The sequence below is a fragment of the Takifugu flavidus genome, chromosome 17 (assembly GCF_003711565.1).
Source record: "Takifugu flavidus isolate HTHZ2018 chromosome 17, ASM371156v2, whole genome shotgun sequence".
In the NCBI taxonomy this organism is placed as follows: domain Eukaryota; kingdom Metazoa; phylum Chordata; class Actinopteri; order Tetraodontiformes; family Tetraodontidae; genus Takifugu; species Takifugu flavidus.
The window spans coordinates 4,341,422-4,358,701 of NC_079536.1; the positions used below are offsets into that span (position 1 = coordinate 4,341,422).

General features: G+C 46.2%; 5 protein-coding genes and 1 non-coding gene across 17 annotated transcripts in view; 3 read left to right on the top strand and 3 right to left on the bottom strand.

The window, feature by feature from the left end:
• Window positions 1-2,212, top strand: part of cacnb2a (calcium channel, voltage-dependent, beta 2a) — a 35,934-nt gene extending 33,722 nt beyond the window's left edge. For all 9 annotated transcript variants that reach the window (XM_057013651.1, XM_057013650.1, XM_057013657.1 and 6 more), the window contains one exon: window positions 506-2,212. In XM_057013651.1, coding sequence (XP_056869631.1) covers window positions 506-1,252 — 747 coding nt within the window. In that variant the 3' untranslated portion in view covers window positions 1,253-2,212. The remainder of the gene's footprint in view (window positions 1-505) is intronic.
• A 457-nt stretch (window positions 2,213-2,669) lies between these two features.
• nsun6 (NOP2/Sun RNA methyltransferase 6) lies at window positions 2,670-6,290 on the bottom strand. Of its 4 annotated transcripts, none has more exons than XM_057013665.1 (12): window positions 6,108-6,290; window positions 5,855-5,938; window positions 5,553-5,708; window positions 5,365-5,456; window positions 5,169-5,275; window positions 4,930-5,083; window positions 4,735-4,816; window positions 4,536-4,655; window positions 4,329-4,473; window positions 4,104-4,249; window positions 3,461-3,586; window positions 2,670-3,392 (listed from the first exon to the last, which is right to left on the bottom strand). In XM_057013665.1, exons 1-12 carry the CDS (start codon window positions 6,153-6,155, stop codon window positions 3,213-3,215), a joined length of 1,440 nt encoding a protein of 479 aa, XP_056869645.1. In that variant the 5' UTR covers window positions 6,156-6,290; the 3' UTR covers window positions 2,670-3,212. The 4 variants fall into 4 exon arrangements, with proteins under 4 accessions (XP_056869645.1, XP_056869644.1, XP_056869643.1 ...); XM_057013664.1 differs by having other exon boundaries at window positions 5,365-5,459; XM_057013663.1 differs by having other exon boundaries at window positions 5,365-5,462.
• A 251-nt stretch (window positions 6,291-6,541) lies between these two features.
• On the top strand, window positions 6,542-10,526 carry arl8 (ADP-ribosylation factor-like 8). Its single transcript, XM_057013671.1, has 6 exons — window positions 6,542-6,915; window positions 7,904-7,964; window positions 8,043-8,190; window positions 8,852-8,935; window positions 9,038-9,189; window positions 9,396-10,526. Exons 1-6 carry the CDS (start codon window positions 6,870-6,872, stop codon window positions 9,442-9,444), a joined length of 540 nt encoding a protein of 179 aa, XP_056869651.1. The 5' UTR covers window positions 6,542-6,869; the 3' UTR covers window positions 9,445-10,526.
• Window positions 10,527-10,564: 38 nt separating this feature from the next.
• Window positions 10,565-14,386, bottom strand: maf1b (MAF1 homolog, negative regulator of RNA polymerase III b). Its single transcript, XM_057013669.1, has 8 exons — window positions 13,853-14,386; window positions 13,516-13,600; window positions 12,362-12,493; window positions 12,123-12,285; window positions 11,898-12,019; window positions 11,692-11,811; window positions 11,524-11,616; window positions 10,565-11,444 (listed from the first exon to the last, which is right to left on the bottom strand). Exons 2-8 carry the CDS (start codon window positions 13,596-13,598, stop codon window positions 11,420-11,422), a joined length of 738 nt encoding a protein of 245 aa, XP_056869649.1. The 5' UTR covers window positions 13,599-13,600; window positions 13,853-14,386; the 3' UTR covers window positions 10,565-11,419.
• Window positions 14,387-14,943: 557 nt separating this feature from the next.
• trnar-ccg (transfer RNA arginine (anticodon CCG)) lies at window positions 14,944-15,016 on the top strand. Its single transcript has one exon. It is a non-coding gene; the product is annotated as a tRNA-Arg (tRNA).
• Window positions 15,017-15,197: 181 nt separating this feature from the next.
• zfand1 (zinc finger, AN1-type domain 1) lies at window positions 15,198-17,222 on the bottom strand. Its single transcript, XM_057013667.1, has 8 exons — window positions 17,065-17,222; window positions 16,748-16,790; window positions 16,562-16,601; window positions 16,312-16,439; window positions 16,076-16,167; window positions 15,831-15,949; window positions 15,588-15,743; window positions 15,198-15,447 (listed from the first exon to the last, which is right to left on the bottom strand). Exons 1-8 carry the CDS (start codon window positions 17,117-17,119, stop codon window positions 15,271-15,273), a joined length of 810 nt encoding a protein of 269 aa, XP_056869647.1. The 5' UTR covers window positions 17,120-17,222; the 3' UTR covers window positions 15,198-15,270.
• Between the last annotated feature and the right edge of the window lie 58 nt (window positions 17,223-17,280).

Sequence of the window (17,280 nt, forward strand, 5' to 3'; positions counted from 1 at the left end):
TACTCAGTTATGTGTTTCACTAAAAATCGTCAGCTTTAGGGTGTAAAACTCTCAATTTAGTGGTCGGTCAGCACTTTTTGCCAACACACTGTAGGCAGTAACTGAAAGAACTTATATAATAATACTAGCTAGGACACAATAGTTCGTTATCATCAAGAAATTAAAAATGTCACAGGCTTAAGTGTGTTAATGCTCTGTCCCCTCCCCTCTGTCCATCTCCTGCCACCAACACTGGACATGTAAGACTGGAAATGAGGAAAATCCTGATTATTATGAGTTTGACATGTGATTTTTGGTGAGTGTGGAGGGGAGTTGAAGCCTTGAGGGGTGTGAAATCTTTGACGTGTCTGCTGTGACATTTCCTCTCAAATCCAACTTTCTATAGAAGGTTGATAGCTATTCAAGGTGTGTGCACGTGTGTGTGTGCGCAAAAACCCCTCCGTCCTCCGTGTGAGTGCTTGCTGTGTTTGCGTCATCCTCCCGACTCTGCTGCTTTTGACCTCAGGGCAGCAGTGCGGAGCAGAAAGGAGAAAAGGCGTTGGTGGAGAGAAAGGGCTCCAGAGAGGATCATCACCAGCACCACCACCACCACCACCATCACCACCTACAGAGCCAGGACCAGGCCGATGCTGATGCTGACGCGGAGGTGGACGAAGAGGGCAACGAAGAGGAAAGACCTCTGAGGACCGACTCTTCCAGGAGAAACCAGCACGTTCACCATCGCTCTTCCTCCACCAGGACTGACCATCACAACCACCACCATCACCACCACCACCACCATCACCACAGCGGGCGAGCCCGGGGTCTTTCCCGGCAGGAGACTTTGGACTCTGAGACTCCTGAGAGCAGAGAGAGCAAAGACTCGAGTTATATCGACCCACGCGCTCAGCTCCACCACCAGGAGGTGGAGGTGGAGGAGGACGAGGACGAGGACGAGGACATGGGGGAGGAGCTACCCCAACAGCAGCAACGTTACGAGCCGCCGCCCCACCGGGACCACAACCACCATCACCACCACCACCATCACCGGAGCGGACCGGACGAGGCCGGGCAGAGCACTGGACACCACCGCTCAAAGGAGCGCGAGCAGGACCATAATGAACGCAACAAGCAGCGCTCGCACCACCACAGGCCCACACGGGACCACCCCCACCACAGCTACGACCGGGACAGGGACCGAGACGGGGAGGTGGCTCCCAAAAAGAGGGGTGACACCGGGGACTGGACCAGGGACTCCTACATTTACCAGTGACGGGCCAAGTCCTCCTTGAGGCTCATTTGGACCCATTCTTCCATCATGCTGCTACACCTAAAAACCACAGCGTCCTATTTATGTACACCTCCTTTGTAAAGGTTGTTGCATCTTTTTCAACAGCAGAATTTTGATTACATAGGTACAAATCTAAATATATAAATATATGTGTGTGTATCTATGCATAGATGTTGTCTATGTGTGGGTATGCATGAATATTCTTTAATATGCATATTTTAAACGTGTTTGATAAAGCATGACACTAAAGCAGAATTTTGTCTGCACCGAGCTGTGTTGTTGTGATTAGCGTTTTTATTTTCATTCTCTTTTCGCTCCCGATCGGTTGAATTAACGTTGCCTCAAACTGCTGGTTGACAGATAACCGGTCGAGTGAGCTGGATTCCGCCTTTGCAGAAATCTGTCCAGATTTTGACGGAAAATAAAGGATCATCTGGCCATTTTTGACAGACGCACTCTTAATCTGGAAACTTTTTAATGTCGGTACAGTCTTTGTTCTGCACTTTTCTTAGCTAATGGTGGTTTAAGGGACACAAGCGCGATGGCGTCATTGCCACTTGGTGTTTGACTCCTGCCAAACGTCCATCAAGCATCAGATTTCATGGAAAATGGGGTAAAATCTACAAAGAATGAGCTTCTTCTCTTCAAAATTACTCAACTTTTCATAATGTTCAGCTGACAGATTTACGTGTTCACTTGTTTTGCTTAAACCCGTGATGTACGTTTAGTGACGCACAACAGCTGGTCAAAGGAACATTTTTGACGTTTATTAAAATCAACAATTTTTTCACTTGTTCCTCTTTGCCCGACAATTGTAAATACTCAAAGAATGCAGGTGTCCGTGCAGCGGTGGTGGCATTAAAGGGTTTTAGAATCAGTGAACGTGCGTATGTACATAAACCTGAAGAATAAAGTTGGAGACAAAGAGCTGGTGGGCACGGAGACGCATCTGATGTGTTTTGTCGGAGGACACGGACTCAGGAGGGGAGCGGCATCTATAAATAGTCTGGAATTTTGAGGGGAGGCTCACGAGCCTGCCTCCTGGTCGTCATGACAACACGAACGTGAAGGACCGCAGGTCTAAAGTGGGAAACTGTCTTTGTGTGCGTAGAACGGGCTGCGATGCGACAAAGATCACAGGTGCGCCGGGAGGCGGAGCGTTTCACTCACATGTGACGTGTGATGCGTAACCTGTTCATCACGGACAGCTGGAAGACCCGCGGTGGTCTTCAGTAGGATGGACTGGACTCAAAATGTACAAAACTCCAAGACTTAGAAGTCAATTAAAACCCAATAAATGATGTATGAGATGGTGCCACTACGAGGAGCTTAAATTAACCTGCGCGGAAACTGTGATGACTCACTTTTCTGCTCCTTAAATCGAGAATTCCGACCACTGTTTTCAGTCAACTCGGACTTTATTTTACCAAAACCAAAAGATAAAAACTTCTTTGACACATGGCTCAGGACCAAATGGAAGGGAAAGGCTTTAAATTAGAGGAAGCTGACATCCGTCATTGTGGCTGCACGTGGAAGAAAGACTAATTAGAATTCCCATTTGTCCAAACACTAAATTCTTAATGCGTCTCATGACCTCTTTCTGCACGCTACTTCCTGATCCGAGCTCTTGAATCCAGCCAATCCGCCGTCCCCGCGGAAGCGGAGTCGTCACTGTTGTCATGGCAACACCGGCACTGCTGCATTTGCCAGCGCTCATTCAGCCTTCGTCCCCACGTGCACCCTCCATCCCTCCTTTTTCGCCTCTGTGTTTACAGAGCTTATCCCTACATGGCCCGCAGTTTTCGGAGAGAGCAGCTGCGGCGGGGCAGAAGCACGAGCGTCTTTTGTCAACACCGCCCCGCCGAAGCACCCGGCGGCACAATATAAACACAGCAGTTCCTGTCTGGAGGCTGATGAGGATGAAAACACCCCCCCTTCCCAGTCAGGTTTTCAGGAACTTGGCGATAAAGAACCCAATGGTGTCCCTGTCAGCTCTGCAAGAGAGAGGGGCCGCCGTTCCCGTCTGGTCCCAGCTCAGCTCGGGGCGGAACCTCTGGAGGAGGCGCAGCTGCTCAGGCGACAGCCCAGCTCCCAGCATGCCTTCTGATCCGATGTGGGGCTCCTGAGGAAAAAGAAACAGTACGTAATGATCTGATGGCACGCATTCCTCTTTGTGCCTGTCAGGCTCACCTGAGGCTGGAGCGAGAGGCAGGGAAACGTCCGGAGGGCCCAGGCGACCTGTTCCTCATTCTCAGCCAGGGTCACTGTGCAGGTGCTGTAGACCAGGACGCCGCCTCTCTTCAGCAACTTCACTGCCTGAAATACAAAATCCGTGTGTCACACGGATGTATAGTAACATTTTCCAAAATACCTGAAACTCAGACATTCTAAATTTGCTGTTATTTCCCTGTAAATTGGTTTTTGCTGCCCCCACGTGGCCAAGCGTTTGTCTTCCGCTGATGCTGCAATATACACATAACCTTGAGTAAATGCTGATGGAGCATTGCTAGCGGCATAAATGATGCCCACTGCTGCAATAATCCATCTGCTCCAAAGAGCTGAATTGTTTGGGTTTTTTTTTAAAAGGTGTACAATAAGATTCTCTTCACAAATCTATTTTTTAAGAAAGAAAAGTCAAAATGGATTCAGAGTGGACTAATAGGATTAACTGTTGGATTACTGTTTTTTTTATGTCCTCTGGTGAGAAAAACAGGAAATATTTTATATGATGTGAATTCAAGGTGTCCTAAAGGGTTTCATAACCAAACCTCGAACAACGCTGCCATCTACTGGTCGAGATGTATCTCCCTCACCTAATGAAATAGGCACTTACAGCTTGGAATAACTTGCGCTGCAGAGGCTGGTAAGAACAGATCTCCTTCAGGCTCCAGGTGGTCCCCATGTTGGGCCTTTGTCCCAGTCCACTACAGGGGGCATCCAGCAGAACCCGGTCAAAACTTTCCGGAGGATACGGAGGTTCTGTGTGACGCCAAAGACCAAAGTTCTCACTGTTTTCCTTTAGATTAAAAGAGAGCCCGAAATGACCAGCAGTTCATACCTTCAGCCTGTGGTGCAGCATCACCACTGACAGCCTGAGTGCTGTTAAAGCAGAAAGCTTTGATCGAGCGCAGCTGCAACGCTTGTGCGTTTTCAAGAATGCGGTCGATCTTATTTCGGATCCGGTCCAAAGCCACAACTGTGCCCTGCGTGAGGAGGAATTTGTTTAACAACAGTTCGTAGTGGTGAAAATGGTGAATAGGAGTACCTGGTCCCGCATCAGCACTGCGATGTGACACGTCTTCCCTCCAGGCGCCGCACACATGTCCAGCACGCGTTCGCCTGGACGAGGCCCCAGGACGTGACCCGCGACGACAGAGGGAAGGTTCTGCCGCCGGAAAAATCAGGTTTCTGTTCTGCACACTTCTGCAACCTGATGTCATGACCGACGCTGTGCGTGTGAATACCTGAAGAAAGACCAAACTGGGTAGAACACCGTCAAAGGACGGACTCTGGTAAAGCGGCTCCACCATCTGCACACCAACCCCTCTAACATAAAAAAGAATTAAATGCGGACACAAAAATTTATAGGAAGCTGTAGAATAATTTCTTTGGATTGCATCTCATGCAACAATGTGAAAATGTGAAACTGGTCATCATACTTGACAGGCTCGTCTGAGCAGAAGAGGCTGGAGCGGTCCATCCGAGCGACGCCATTTCCCACAAATGCTCTTTTCCCCTGGAAGCTTGTGGCTCCGCGGGTGCACCGACCCTCCAGATCAGAGAAGACGGACACGACGTCCCCAGCTTTCATATCTGCAGGCCATTTCAAAGCTTTTCATTCCATTCCACATTAAAAAAAACCCAAATTTTTAAAAAAAACGTGCTGTTTAGTTCCTACATTTTGGGCTGGCAACAATCCCCGGGGCAAAGACGTGAGCGCCTCTCAGGACGGCGCTGCCACACTGAGCACCCACCACCACCTCAGAGCTGACCTGCTCCACATGTCTGAGATAAGAGGAGCGGCATCAGGGATTCTTTTGTCTTAATCCGAGCATTATTTTCACAGACATTCAGGTTTGGTGTTCCTCTCATACCTGGGTCCATCGACGGGAAGAAGCAGCACATCTGGAATTTGCGGGTGAGTAAGAATCTGCAGGGAAGCCTCCTCTGCTGAACACTGGCCCATCTGCTGCTTCAACAACAACACCATCATCATCTCTCTGGCTGTACTGGACATGGACAATCATCACTGCAACAAAAAAAACCTCTCCAAACTCTTCACCTTTGCCAGCTCTTCTGCTAGCTTGAGTCTGATCTCCTCCAGGGGAGCGAGATGGGTGCTGGCCCGGACACAAGTGTAAGATGGAGGGTGAGACAAACATCTGAGCAGCTTCTGGAAACGACTCTCGGCCTCCTGATGGCCCACCGCAGCTAAGACCTGCAACAACAGCAGCACAGACAAGCTGATTCTGTTCAATTGTCGTCCCATAACCTGTCTTATGCTGAAAGATCTGGACAGCTTCGTTATATAGAAAAGTGGTTTGTGATCATTCAGAAATAGAGAAAAAAAACAGAAATCCTTACCTCCTTGTTGAGGAAAACACTCTGGAGAAAATTCGTAACTTCTGGTTTCAGAGATATTCTTGGAAAAACAGACATCTCCATCACCTGAGCAAGTTCAAAATCACATTCATTTGTGATGGAAATGGGACGATTCCGGTATCTAAAATTTACGTTTAACAAAGTTTGCACTTTTCAACACACCGCTTCGTAATGAATAAGTCGTTAATAAGAGGTAAGTGTGTTTCTAAAAGATGTTTTGGTAATCCTGACTCACATTCCGTGCTCGTACATGCCATGCAGCTTTTACTTCCGCATACGTCATCAGCTTGGTCACATGGCACTTGTTGATTCCAAAATCGCGGAAAGTTGAGCCCCAACGCCAGCACACTTTTAAGCAATTTAAATTCGTACAAAATTCAATATATTACTTTAATTAGAACAATTAAACTCGCCATAGCGATTTTCCCAAGTGTTAGACAAAAAATCTTTTTCCCCGAGTGTTTGACAAAGAATCTAATTTTTGCCACATATCCCTTTGTTGTGGATCTTTTCTCTTTTTTTAGGCGTGATTTAACATACGCATGACGCGTGTGCGTTTTATTCCTCTCGACCAAAAAATAAATAAAGCCAACAATAACGTTCGTCATTGCGGTCACGTGGACGGAAACGAATTAAATGGTCGGCTGGTTCTTATTCTCTCCGCTCCGCCGCCGAGCAGCAGCTAACGGGCACAGGCGAACCCACCACACGGCTGTGCTCCTCCGCTACAGCTATTGCGGAGGCGTTGAATACACTCGATATTATCCCGTCACCTCCATGCGCCTTCATACTACTTTCTCATCGCGCCCGTCACGTTTTCGGTAGGAAAGAGGCGCATGGAGTCCTCTTCGAAACGGTCTGTGAGGTGTCTAGCGGACAAGGGCTCTTCGAGCTAACGGTAGCTAGCCGCAGCTGGCCGCGGAGCGAGCGGTGTGAAGAGAGCCGGAGCTCGGTGCTGCCGCCCGCGGATTCACGGTCGTTGCTCGAAACCTAAACGATGGGCCTCATATTCGCCAAGCTGTGGAGCTTCTTCTGCAACCAAGGTGGGTTCTGTTGGATATTTTCCGGCTCACCGATCAACCCGCTAGCGGCTCATCCGCGGTTGGTGAGCTCGGTTAGCGGGCTAGCTAACAGATGGGGCACTATTCTCTCACGGCATATTTGTGTCGCTTCGGCGTCTTTATCACCAGACAGTCTTTGTTCGACTCGTGCGTTTGGAAGAAATAAGATTAATCCACACGTTGTCATCTTCATCACTCGCTACGATAGTTAATCTGCTGGTCAACCTGGCTGATTACCTTAAGACACAAAAGCCTTAGCAGGGCGGTTTCATCTCCTTCAACCCGTTTCAAAATTGCTTTTGAACTTTCCCCCGGTTTTCCAGAATCTATTTTAATCCAGGTTAAATTGTCTAACCAGAAAAGTGTAAACGATGTAACCACAATGGAGAAGCGCAACAAAGACGCCCGTGAATAACCTAAGAGGGGGTTTAATCCCAGTTATTTGGCTCTCACGTTGATTTTAGAGGGGACTTTAATTACATAGATCATAGATGTACTGTTCCAGACACAAGGTTTCAAGTTTCAGTCGTTAAGGTGGAGTCTATTGTTGGCCACATAATAGTAGTAGTAGTAGACGCCATCATATAATCTAGAGTAATTTGATTACTGGGCTTCGACCCATTCTAATCCCATTCCAGCAACCCATTTATTGTGTTACGGAATGGTTTCGTCATCTATTTTAAATCGGCAGAAGTTTTGCAGGAGTGTAATTGTTGGCTCTTTTGTGGAAGCGGCAGACGGGTCCTTGTCTGGTGCCCCGAAGTGGTCAAATCCGCGGGGCCCTTTGACCGCACATCCTTCCCGTTTGGGAGCCGCGGCTCTCAAGGGCGGAAAAGTCAAACCACTACATTAGGATGTTTTGGCGTGTTGGTGTCAGGGGTGAATCTGCATTATTGTCTCCTCAGTCTGGCCCGCTGCCTCACAATATCACACCTGTTGCGACTGACGGCCGTGTTTACTTGTTTCGCAGAGCACAAGGTCATCATTGTTGGACTCGACAACGCTGGGAAAACCACTATCCTCTATCAGTTGTAAGTCTCCGGTGAACGTTTTGTTGCGTCTTGTCTGAACGTGCAAAAACCTCACTTTGCGATTCTCCCCTGGTCAAGTCTGATGAACGAGGTGGTCCACACATCCCCCACCATCGGAAGTAACGTGGAAGAAATAGTGGTGAAGAACACTCACTTCCTGATGTGGGATATAGGGGGGCAGGAGTCTCTCCGCTCTTCCTGGAACACCTACTACTCCAACACAGAGGTGGGCAGCACATTTTCAGATTTTTCTTTCTTTGCTTTGTCAGGCCCCGGGGGGGTAGGAAAGGTATTGTCCGGCAGCTGGCGTGTTTGTTCGCTGCACAGATGTCAGCAGGGGCCGCCCAGGTCAAAGGTTGCCTTTGGAACAAAGGTGCCTGTCTGAAGGGCAAAAAGGCAGGTCAGATTCGGCACATGATGGGCACCACAGGCGGGACAACCATCCAGTTTGACACCCATCTGTGCCTCTTTCTGCCTGAACACGACGTGGGATATCTGATACAGCTTGAGGCCACCAGTAAACACAGCCAGTGTTCAGTGATCCGTGACCTGGTTCCACTACGTGCTCTGCAAATGAGCACCCACATGTTTTGTTTTCAAATGACTTTCTGTCTGTACTAGCACAGATAATGTGTTGTGAATATACAGTATGTTGCCCTTTGTGGTGGTTGTTGCTGCCCCTGGAGTCCCTCTTGCATCCCCCAACACACCGGCCGTCAGGCTTTTGTCACGCAGGGCCACTGTCTCGCGTTGTAAAAGGATTATTAGCATCACAGCTACAGACCCCACTGTGAGGTGCCTGTGCCCACCCACTGTGATGCATTTTCACTTCTAAAGTACCCTTTGAAAAGAGGTCATGGGTGTGGTTTCTTTCTCCTGCTCTGCAGTTCATTATTCTGGTGGTGGACAGTACCGACAGAGAGAGGCTGGCCATCTCTAAAGAGGAGCTCTACAGGATGTTGGCTCATGAGGTATGCATTAACAAGGAAACCACCTACACGCTGGTGATGTCACCGGAGGGCTCTGAGTTCCCTGTAAAGGGTCCCGTTGTTTCAGCCTTTGTTCTCTTTCAGGATCTGCGTAAAGCGGCCGTGTTGATATTTGCCAATAAGCAAGATATGAAGAATTGTATGAGTGCGGCAGAGATCTCCACTTACCTCACACTCAGCTCCATCAAAGACCACCCCTGGCACATACAGTCCTGCTGTGCACTCACAGGAGAAGGGTGAGATGCCTTTGTTTGTGTGGCTTCCAAAAAAAGAAAAAATCTTTAAAAATATAAAACTTTGGCATTTGGCCTGCTGTGCGTCCTGTCAGCCACCAGGTGTCACTGTTCCGTGTCTAAATGTGTAGTAGGGTGTCGAGACATTGGAAGATATTTTAAATGTCTTTTTGCACTTTTCATTCATTGATACTTTTCTCTTTGTCCAGTTTATGCCAAGGCCTTGAGTGGATGACCTCGAGGGCTGGCCTCAGATAGCCCCTCGCTCCTCCTGCCATCCACAGCCTGACTACCTGCACCACTCGCGGCGGTGACACGGCGGCTCGTCTTTTCCGGCTCATCGTTGCTTCTTATTTTTAAAAGGATGAATTTTAATGAACTCGTGACCTCTGGGAACAGGAAAGGACCTAAGCACTGGCCCCTGCTAAGGTAGAAAAGCTGGAAACACTACCATAAATATTGAACTGAACCAGTTGTGGGAGCCACGGCTTGTTTTTTTTTATTTGTTTTTTTTATTTTTAAATACCGGTAGTGAAAAAACCAACTACCAAGGACTCCTTCACACTACATTCATATCGTGTTACTTTACAGAATGCCAGTTTGCCCACTGTTGGGAAGCAGGATGCAGCTGTGGGGTTATTTTATTCACATTTGGGTGAAGGTTGAGGAATTATCAGCAGTATTCACCACTCAAACAGGACACTGACAGCGTGGGCGGGTTTGTCCAAGTTAAGTTCTCACATCACTTTAATCAGGCACAGGTTTAAAACCTGCCATGTTATTTTCATAAGCTACGTCGTTGGTGTGTTTTCAACACTGCTGGTGCTGAAATGTTGTCAAACGACCCTCTGGCATCTTGACTTTCAGGACTATAGTTGTATATTATTTTGAGGGAAGTACATGTTACTCTGTCTGGCATGAAAAAAATGTTGTCCTCCTGGAACAAAGCTTATTTCAAGAGCCAAGTTTTAATGAGTTTTACTTTTTTTTTTTGTTATTCAAGTGTATTTAATGCACATGTTTCTCTTTTAATGCTTTTCCCCTGCAAACAGAAGGGATCCAAAAACATCTAACAGGGTTGCATGTTCAAGGAAAGGCTGTTACTGCCATGTTCATGGTTATTTGTATTGACTAAATCAGTGTTTTGGCCATTTTGCAGTTCCAGAACTTGCTCCCCAGCCATCACCTTAATGCAGAAATCTTACATCAGCATGTCAGTTTATGGTTCCAGCTTGGTTCTCTGTACCCAATGTCAGAACATACAGGAACCTGTGTGTGTGTGTTGGAGTCCAGCCTGGGTCCTGCATCCAGAACTGTTTTGAATAAATCTTTTCAATCCAGTTGGGTTTTTTTTTTTTGTTTTAATGGAAACTACAGGTTGAAACTGGTTCAAACACTAGTTTATTCATATCTGCAAGCAGAGAGCAGTTAATAAAAGTCACAGAACTCCCCCCAGGCAGAAGGAACATAACAAGGAACTTGTCTATTTCTAAAAAATAACTTCTTTTGTAAAAGTTCACCCCCTTTCACTATACATTCACATCTCACTGAAGCATTTTAGTGAGGTAATTTACAAAGATCACTGTAGAAATCAGGTTTTAATCCGCTGATAGGTTAGAACATTATAAACACTGGTTATAACAAGACTCATTGGACAAAACAACCAACTGATATGTTTTGAAGCTGCACTCCTGTTTCCTCAAAATGCCCCAGTGGTGAGCGCTCGCAGTAACACCGTCCTACAATTCGGAGTTTTGGGACGTCAAACTCGGTGCTAAAAACCTCACAGTAACGTCACTGCCACACACAGGAAGCAACACAAGGAAACAGCGAAGAGATAGGTTCTCAGCCCATCTACTGAATCAATCCCAATAGGGCTGTCCTGACCCCAGACCAGTCTCCAGTCCACTTATAACTTTGAGTCTGTTCTCACTGATGCTGGTGTCGTCTCGACATCGTACGGAAGAAATCCGCCTGCGTGAGTCGCTCATCGTCATCCACAAAGTTCCCTCTTTGGAAATGATGCGTGTGCAGAATGTTTGGTGGCGCGTGAATTACAAAACAGCTTATGGGTAGCATAGAAGATTAAATGTTCAAAAACATCCACAACCTCAAGACCGGCAGAGGAGAAAGCTTCAAACATGCAGAGTAATGGGTGAAACTGGCTTTGGATGAGGCAACAAAATGGAAATGGGAGAAGCCAAGCTGTTCTTTAGCCGGGATAGTTCCATGTTTACACGCAGAGAGCCCTGTAGAACCTGTAACAGGAGGATAAATCACTTAATGTAATGTACATGTTTAATATTTAAAAAAGAAAAGAAAAACCAACCCACAGACCTGTCCTCAGTGAAGCCGTCTGGCTCCTCCACATCGTCCAGCTCCATGTCCAGCTCGTTGTCCAGAGAATCGCGACCATAACCGCTCAGCACGCTGTCGATGCACAGATCCATAAATACTACACATGTGATCTAACGCGTTGCCTTGGTTACAAGAGAATGAGCCTACCTGACAGAGCGACATGTGAAGAATACAATCCTCTTCAGCTTCTTGTTGTAAAAGAAGTAGTTGAAAGACCAGAGGCTTCCTTCTTCACCAAAGGGGTCCGAGTCCAGATCAGGGTTGTAGCTACAAACCAGCATCGAACAGTGTCAATACACGATTCAGGTTATCACCATAGCAACTGGCACGGTGGAAAACAATACACACACTACCTGTAAATGTCACAGCTCTGCAGGTTGATCTCTTGGTCGATGGCGTTCCAAAGTTCTGGTCTCAGGGAGTTGAACTCCTCCCCCACTGCTGAGAACAAGCTGCTGTTCACTGCATTAGCCACCTGCGGAAAAGCCCGACACTTACACAAAGCGCCGTTTCTGCCTCATGAAAAGTGCACGATGTAAAAACTCCCGGATCAGGTCAGAGGAAAAAGGCACACTAACCCAGTTGAGGCTGGATTCCCGGCTGAACTCGTGGGCTCGCGCCGCGCTGAAGTCGTAGTCGGGCCTGAAGGACTCGTTGAGCGTTGTGATGAGGTAGAACAGAGTCTTCCTGCAACACTTGTCGCTCAGGGGGTTCTCCCCGTCCTCGCTGCTCTTTCCCAGCCTGGACGAGGACAAAAGGAAATGGGACGTTATCTCACGTATTTGTCGAAGGGATTCACCATCCTGGCATTACTGACAGCGAAGGGCTGGCGGCGCTGCTGGACTGGGGTGGGGAGAGCGCCTCCAGGACGTGTGGTTCCCCCTCTTGGCAGAACTGCTTGAACATGTGTTTGTCATCTCCTGCCATCTTACAGGAGTAGCTCTCAATCCTGCAAGACAAAATAACAACTGTGAGAGCCACTCTTGCTCACCTACGGAGCCCGCCACCTCTGAAACCTCCTGCATGCTCGTTCATGTTTCTGGGTCAGGCTTAACCGTGCGCGGTTTTGTTTCCTGACACACAGGGGTTATGTAAGAGCAAAAGGTTGTGCAACATAAGATAACTCTACTACTGGGACCGTCTCTGGCGTCGCCACCCTAAATTTAGCTACAACGAGTGGCGGCAGAGACCACGGTGGAAAAAACTGGCCTGGATTCCAGACACAGCTGACCTGCTGGCAAAACACGGCTGGTAATCGGATGACATGTCAACACAAGAGGCCTTAAGTTAGGCACAACAATAACAAACCTTCTGCTAGCACCTGGGACCGACCCTCGGCCTTTCAGGCGGATTATTTTTATGTCTTCTGGAAACTTTAAGTCCCACTCTGATATTCCGCTTGACTAATCCACTAAGCAGCTCTAGTGACACTCGGCTTTCACTGCGTTTATGTGTTGAGATACGTTCTTGCAAGGACCAGTAATGTGGTCTCAGCTGTGCACAGAGCAATTGTGGGAGAGACTGCCATGTTTTGCTTGACGTTAGGTCACAGTAACAGAAGCTTAGCTTCCAACAGCCAAGCTGGTACTGAGGTTTCAAATACCCTTTATGTAACTGTTACAGTCAGGGACGGTCTTGTGTAAGCTAAAAACACTGTGTTCTTACACTTCGAGGTAACATTAACTGCACTCCCAGTTAGTAATTAACACTGAAAGTTGGTTTCCAGCACAGCAGTTCATTATCGGGATTATGCAACATTCCGGTAGGCATGGTCCACTACCCCCGTTTACGGGCAGAGATGTAATCCATAAACGAACCACACCTAATTCACCTTTCCCCGAGCCTACCTGATCACCATGGCTAGAATCTTTCTTATGTGAGGAAATTTGAATGTGGCAATCAATGAAGTTCCCACTCCTGCACAGATGCTGGAATGCGTGTTGTGCGTGCTGCAAAGGTCTGGACACCCACCTTCCAAGGATGCGAGATTCTCCCATTTCAACACACAGCCGGGAGCTGAGGGCTTCAAAGCTGGAGTTCTCCAACAGTTTCATGGCTACAGAAAGGGAACACAACGACCGTTAAACAGGGATAAAGTGACCTTTCCTCCAGATCCACCTATTAGCTGGGTAAAATAGATGTCATTAAGTGGTTATACGCTGCATAAATCAGTAAATAGCTTTAGGACAGCGCCCCGTGAGGTCACATTTAACACTGGGCCAATTTCCTGGTTCTAGGTTACAGCCCCTCCCCCACACTATTTATGACAAATTGTTCTTGGGTCAATATAACGCTTTAATGTACTCACCGAGCAATATATCCCAACACAGAATAATGTAAAAGCCAGGTCACCAGCGGTACAGACTTCTTCTCAACTCAAGTTGTTTACTTGAAGAGGCAAAAGATTAACCACCGACTTCTGTGTTGACCAGCTTATCTGTTAGCTTGGAGGCTAGTAGCGGTCGCGTCTTCTTTGTAATCGCAGCCGAAAATTTAATTTACACTCCCGCTTGGGTATCTCACAGAAGCACTCGGTCGAGACTGACTTTGTCTGGGGCCTTGCAAATTTATAGAAAAACTGCTCTTCCCAATTAAATGCGACGAAATTACATCCAGAGGCTGTTGACGTGCGTCGGGTTCTGTCTGCAGCGGCATCCCTTTCGACCTGATTTTGCTGAAAATGGTTAGTACGAAACCAAGTCGCCTTTTCTAAGCGACTTGATAAAATAACAAGCTACCTAGCTCAACGAAAGTCCAAAATCTATTCAAGGGTTCTGTAAATCGTCGATCACCTCAACAATACATCAACGGCGCTCAAAACAACCGAATCGACTGTACTGATCGCCCAGCCCCCTAATTTATTTATATAAAAGCAGACACGCCCACGCCAACCAAATCCATCCTGTGATTGGCTGCTTTGCCTGTACGTAATTGTGACAACTCGTTTGATTGGTCGACCCCTGATCCGGGGGCCCCCTAAACTACAACTGCGTCAGTGTGCTTATCTTTCAAGAACTGCTAAAAAAATAAGAACTGCGACACTTAAACACATTCTACAGACTATTCTTTTGATATATACCGCAGCGTTAAGCAATTCACCATCCGCAAAATGCAAAAAGTCCCACGTAACTTATCATCCGTGCGCTGTTGCTCTTCCATGAACGTGCCTAATTTTTGAATAGTAAAATTTATGCTTTTGGGCTTTTTTCCTGTTTGTTTATACTGTGTATAATGTATAATGTATACTGTATCAACGCCCTTCCCTCGCCCCAGCAGTTGCGTTAAACTTTTAACCATTTTCGGATTCCGGACAAGAAATCAATAATAAATTCAAATGCTAGAATCCTAAAACTCCTTTCGACAGTTGTATCATTTTATATTTTATCTGACTATCTCGTTGGCCCAGTGGCCTAATGGATAAGGTATCAGCCTCCGGAGCTGGGGATTGTGGGTTCAAGTCCCACCTGGGTCGTAAAATGTTATTTATCTTTATGTAAAATCAATGGGCAGATACTAAAAATAGCTTTCAAGCCCTCAAATGACTGAACCATTTCTAAACATTGCATCTTAAAAAGTTTCTCCCTTTTTCATGTAGATATGCTGTTGTCAAAGAAAGTTACATTAACGCATAGTAGCCATAGTGACAAAGAAGGTTTGCATAAAAACATTTTATTGACAGGTCATCATACACAACGGTTGTATGCAACTGTATCTGTGTTTTATCTGTCAGGATGGTGTGATGTATTCAGAAACATCCTCCAGGCCTGCGCACTCATTGTCCAGATACTCCAGGATCACATTACCCCCATTGTATAGAGGGGCTTCTGGGTGGGCCAGTATTGAGAGCAGGTTATCATCCATCGGGAAAGCCTTGCCTGTCTGAGGATGACATAATCGCAACTTCTGTGCAAGAAATAAAAAGACAATTACTGTGTTATAGAAAAATTTGCCCTGAGAAAATTGTAAATGAATCAGTACAATACAGTAAGCAGAGACATGTTGGATGAGTGGCAGGCCTCAGTGCACCAGTGTGCACCCATTACCTTAGCAGCCTGTACATTATTGTTGTTCTTGAGGCTTGCTAATGAAGCTGCGTAATCCACCACTTTGCCCACACTCCATTTGGAACAGAAGAACATTGGTTTGCTGGAGTCTTTAGATTCCTTGGGAAGATAGACCTGAAAATATGTTCTTTCTGTCTAAAAGACAATAAATGTACATCAATAGGCAGATATGATATTTAAGATCCACAAAACATTGTTTTGAATTTGATTTTAAACAAGTACCTGAGGCAAACCTTTGTCACCAGCAGCATGCAGCTTCAGTTTCATTAATGCTACCTTGGCTGCAGTTGCGCTGTTCTTCGCCCCTTTGCGGCCTTTACTTTTGGTTCCATCCTTTGACTCTGAGTAACGATAAGAAAGTAAATAACAATCCAATTGTAAGAGAAGCACAAAATCCAAGTGATTCTGACAAATTGTTGATTCCAAGGATTCCTGGGGAATGACAAAACACTTTAAAACTCACTGACCAATAATCTTTTGCACCAACTCTTGTGTAGCCACCATTCGGGGCTTTTGGACTTCCAACTTGTCACATTGGTGGTCGTCTTGATGGCGGTGGCTATAAAGCAAGGAGTTAGCAATTACATTAACAAAATACTAGTCAATATACATTAATTAGTTTTCTATTTAGTGCAATTTACACTGTGTTGACTACTATGTTGGTGGCAATTTATGGTAAGTGGTAAGGGCGGGAAAAACCTACGCCAAACAGAAATGTTGTTCACAATGTGGACAAATAACAGGCAACAATTCTTTTCCTTTGCAGTCCTTAAATGAACATGGATAACTTCTGGTACCAGCCTCTTTTTGGGTCGTCCTTTTGACTGGCTCCTAAAAGCCATGAGGGGAAAAAAGATAAGGATTTGAGACACACTGTAAGTGAAATACCACCAGGAGCTTAGGCCCAGTTAATGTAATAAAATACAAATCATGTAACCAACAAACTAGTTTACCTCTGAACATGAATGAGAGTCTCTGGTTCTGTGCTCAAAGCTGTAAGGGACACAAGCACCATCTTATTTCATTGCTTCTCGGGTTAACTGGTGCTGTTTGACTGCACTGTAGACAGGTACATTTACACCACTGAACTGGGATTAATAAAATTATCCTCTAACTCTGCAGAGCTGTTGAGTCCTTACCAGAAAACGCCACTGCAGCAATCACAGACAAAAGGCAGGAAATCTACGTCACATACAGCACAAAAGGTGCAAACAGTAAATAACACAATATGTGAATGTTAACAGCGGGGTTAAGCAATGTTCTGAACTTCTACTGAGTGGATTTTCGCACAAAATAAAGCGTACATATAAATATCTGTCATTTTGCTACCTATAGCAGGCTAACAGTTTGTAACCTTTAGTCAGCAGCTAACATGCTCGCAAAGCTATAGATTTGTTAGAACAAACGCGTTAAAGTACTGCAAACTCTGTTGGTTGTAAAACGGACTCAAAATTACCTTTTTGATTGCAGGACTTGACCTGGCAATGGCTTCCAATATCTAATTCAGCCATCGGAGAGCTTTCCGCCGAATGTCAACATCAACTTTGGCCCCGGATGTGACGTAGGTGCCTCTATTTTCTTTTTCCGCTGTTTTTGTTTATCAAGTAAAATAATCCGCTTTTAGATTAGAGCAGATTAAAGATTAAAGAACAGATAATACACGGAAAATGAA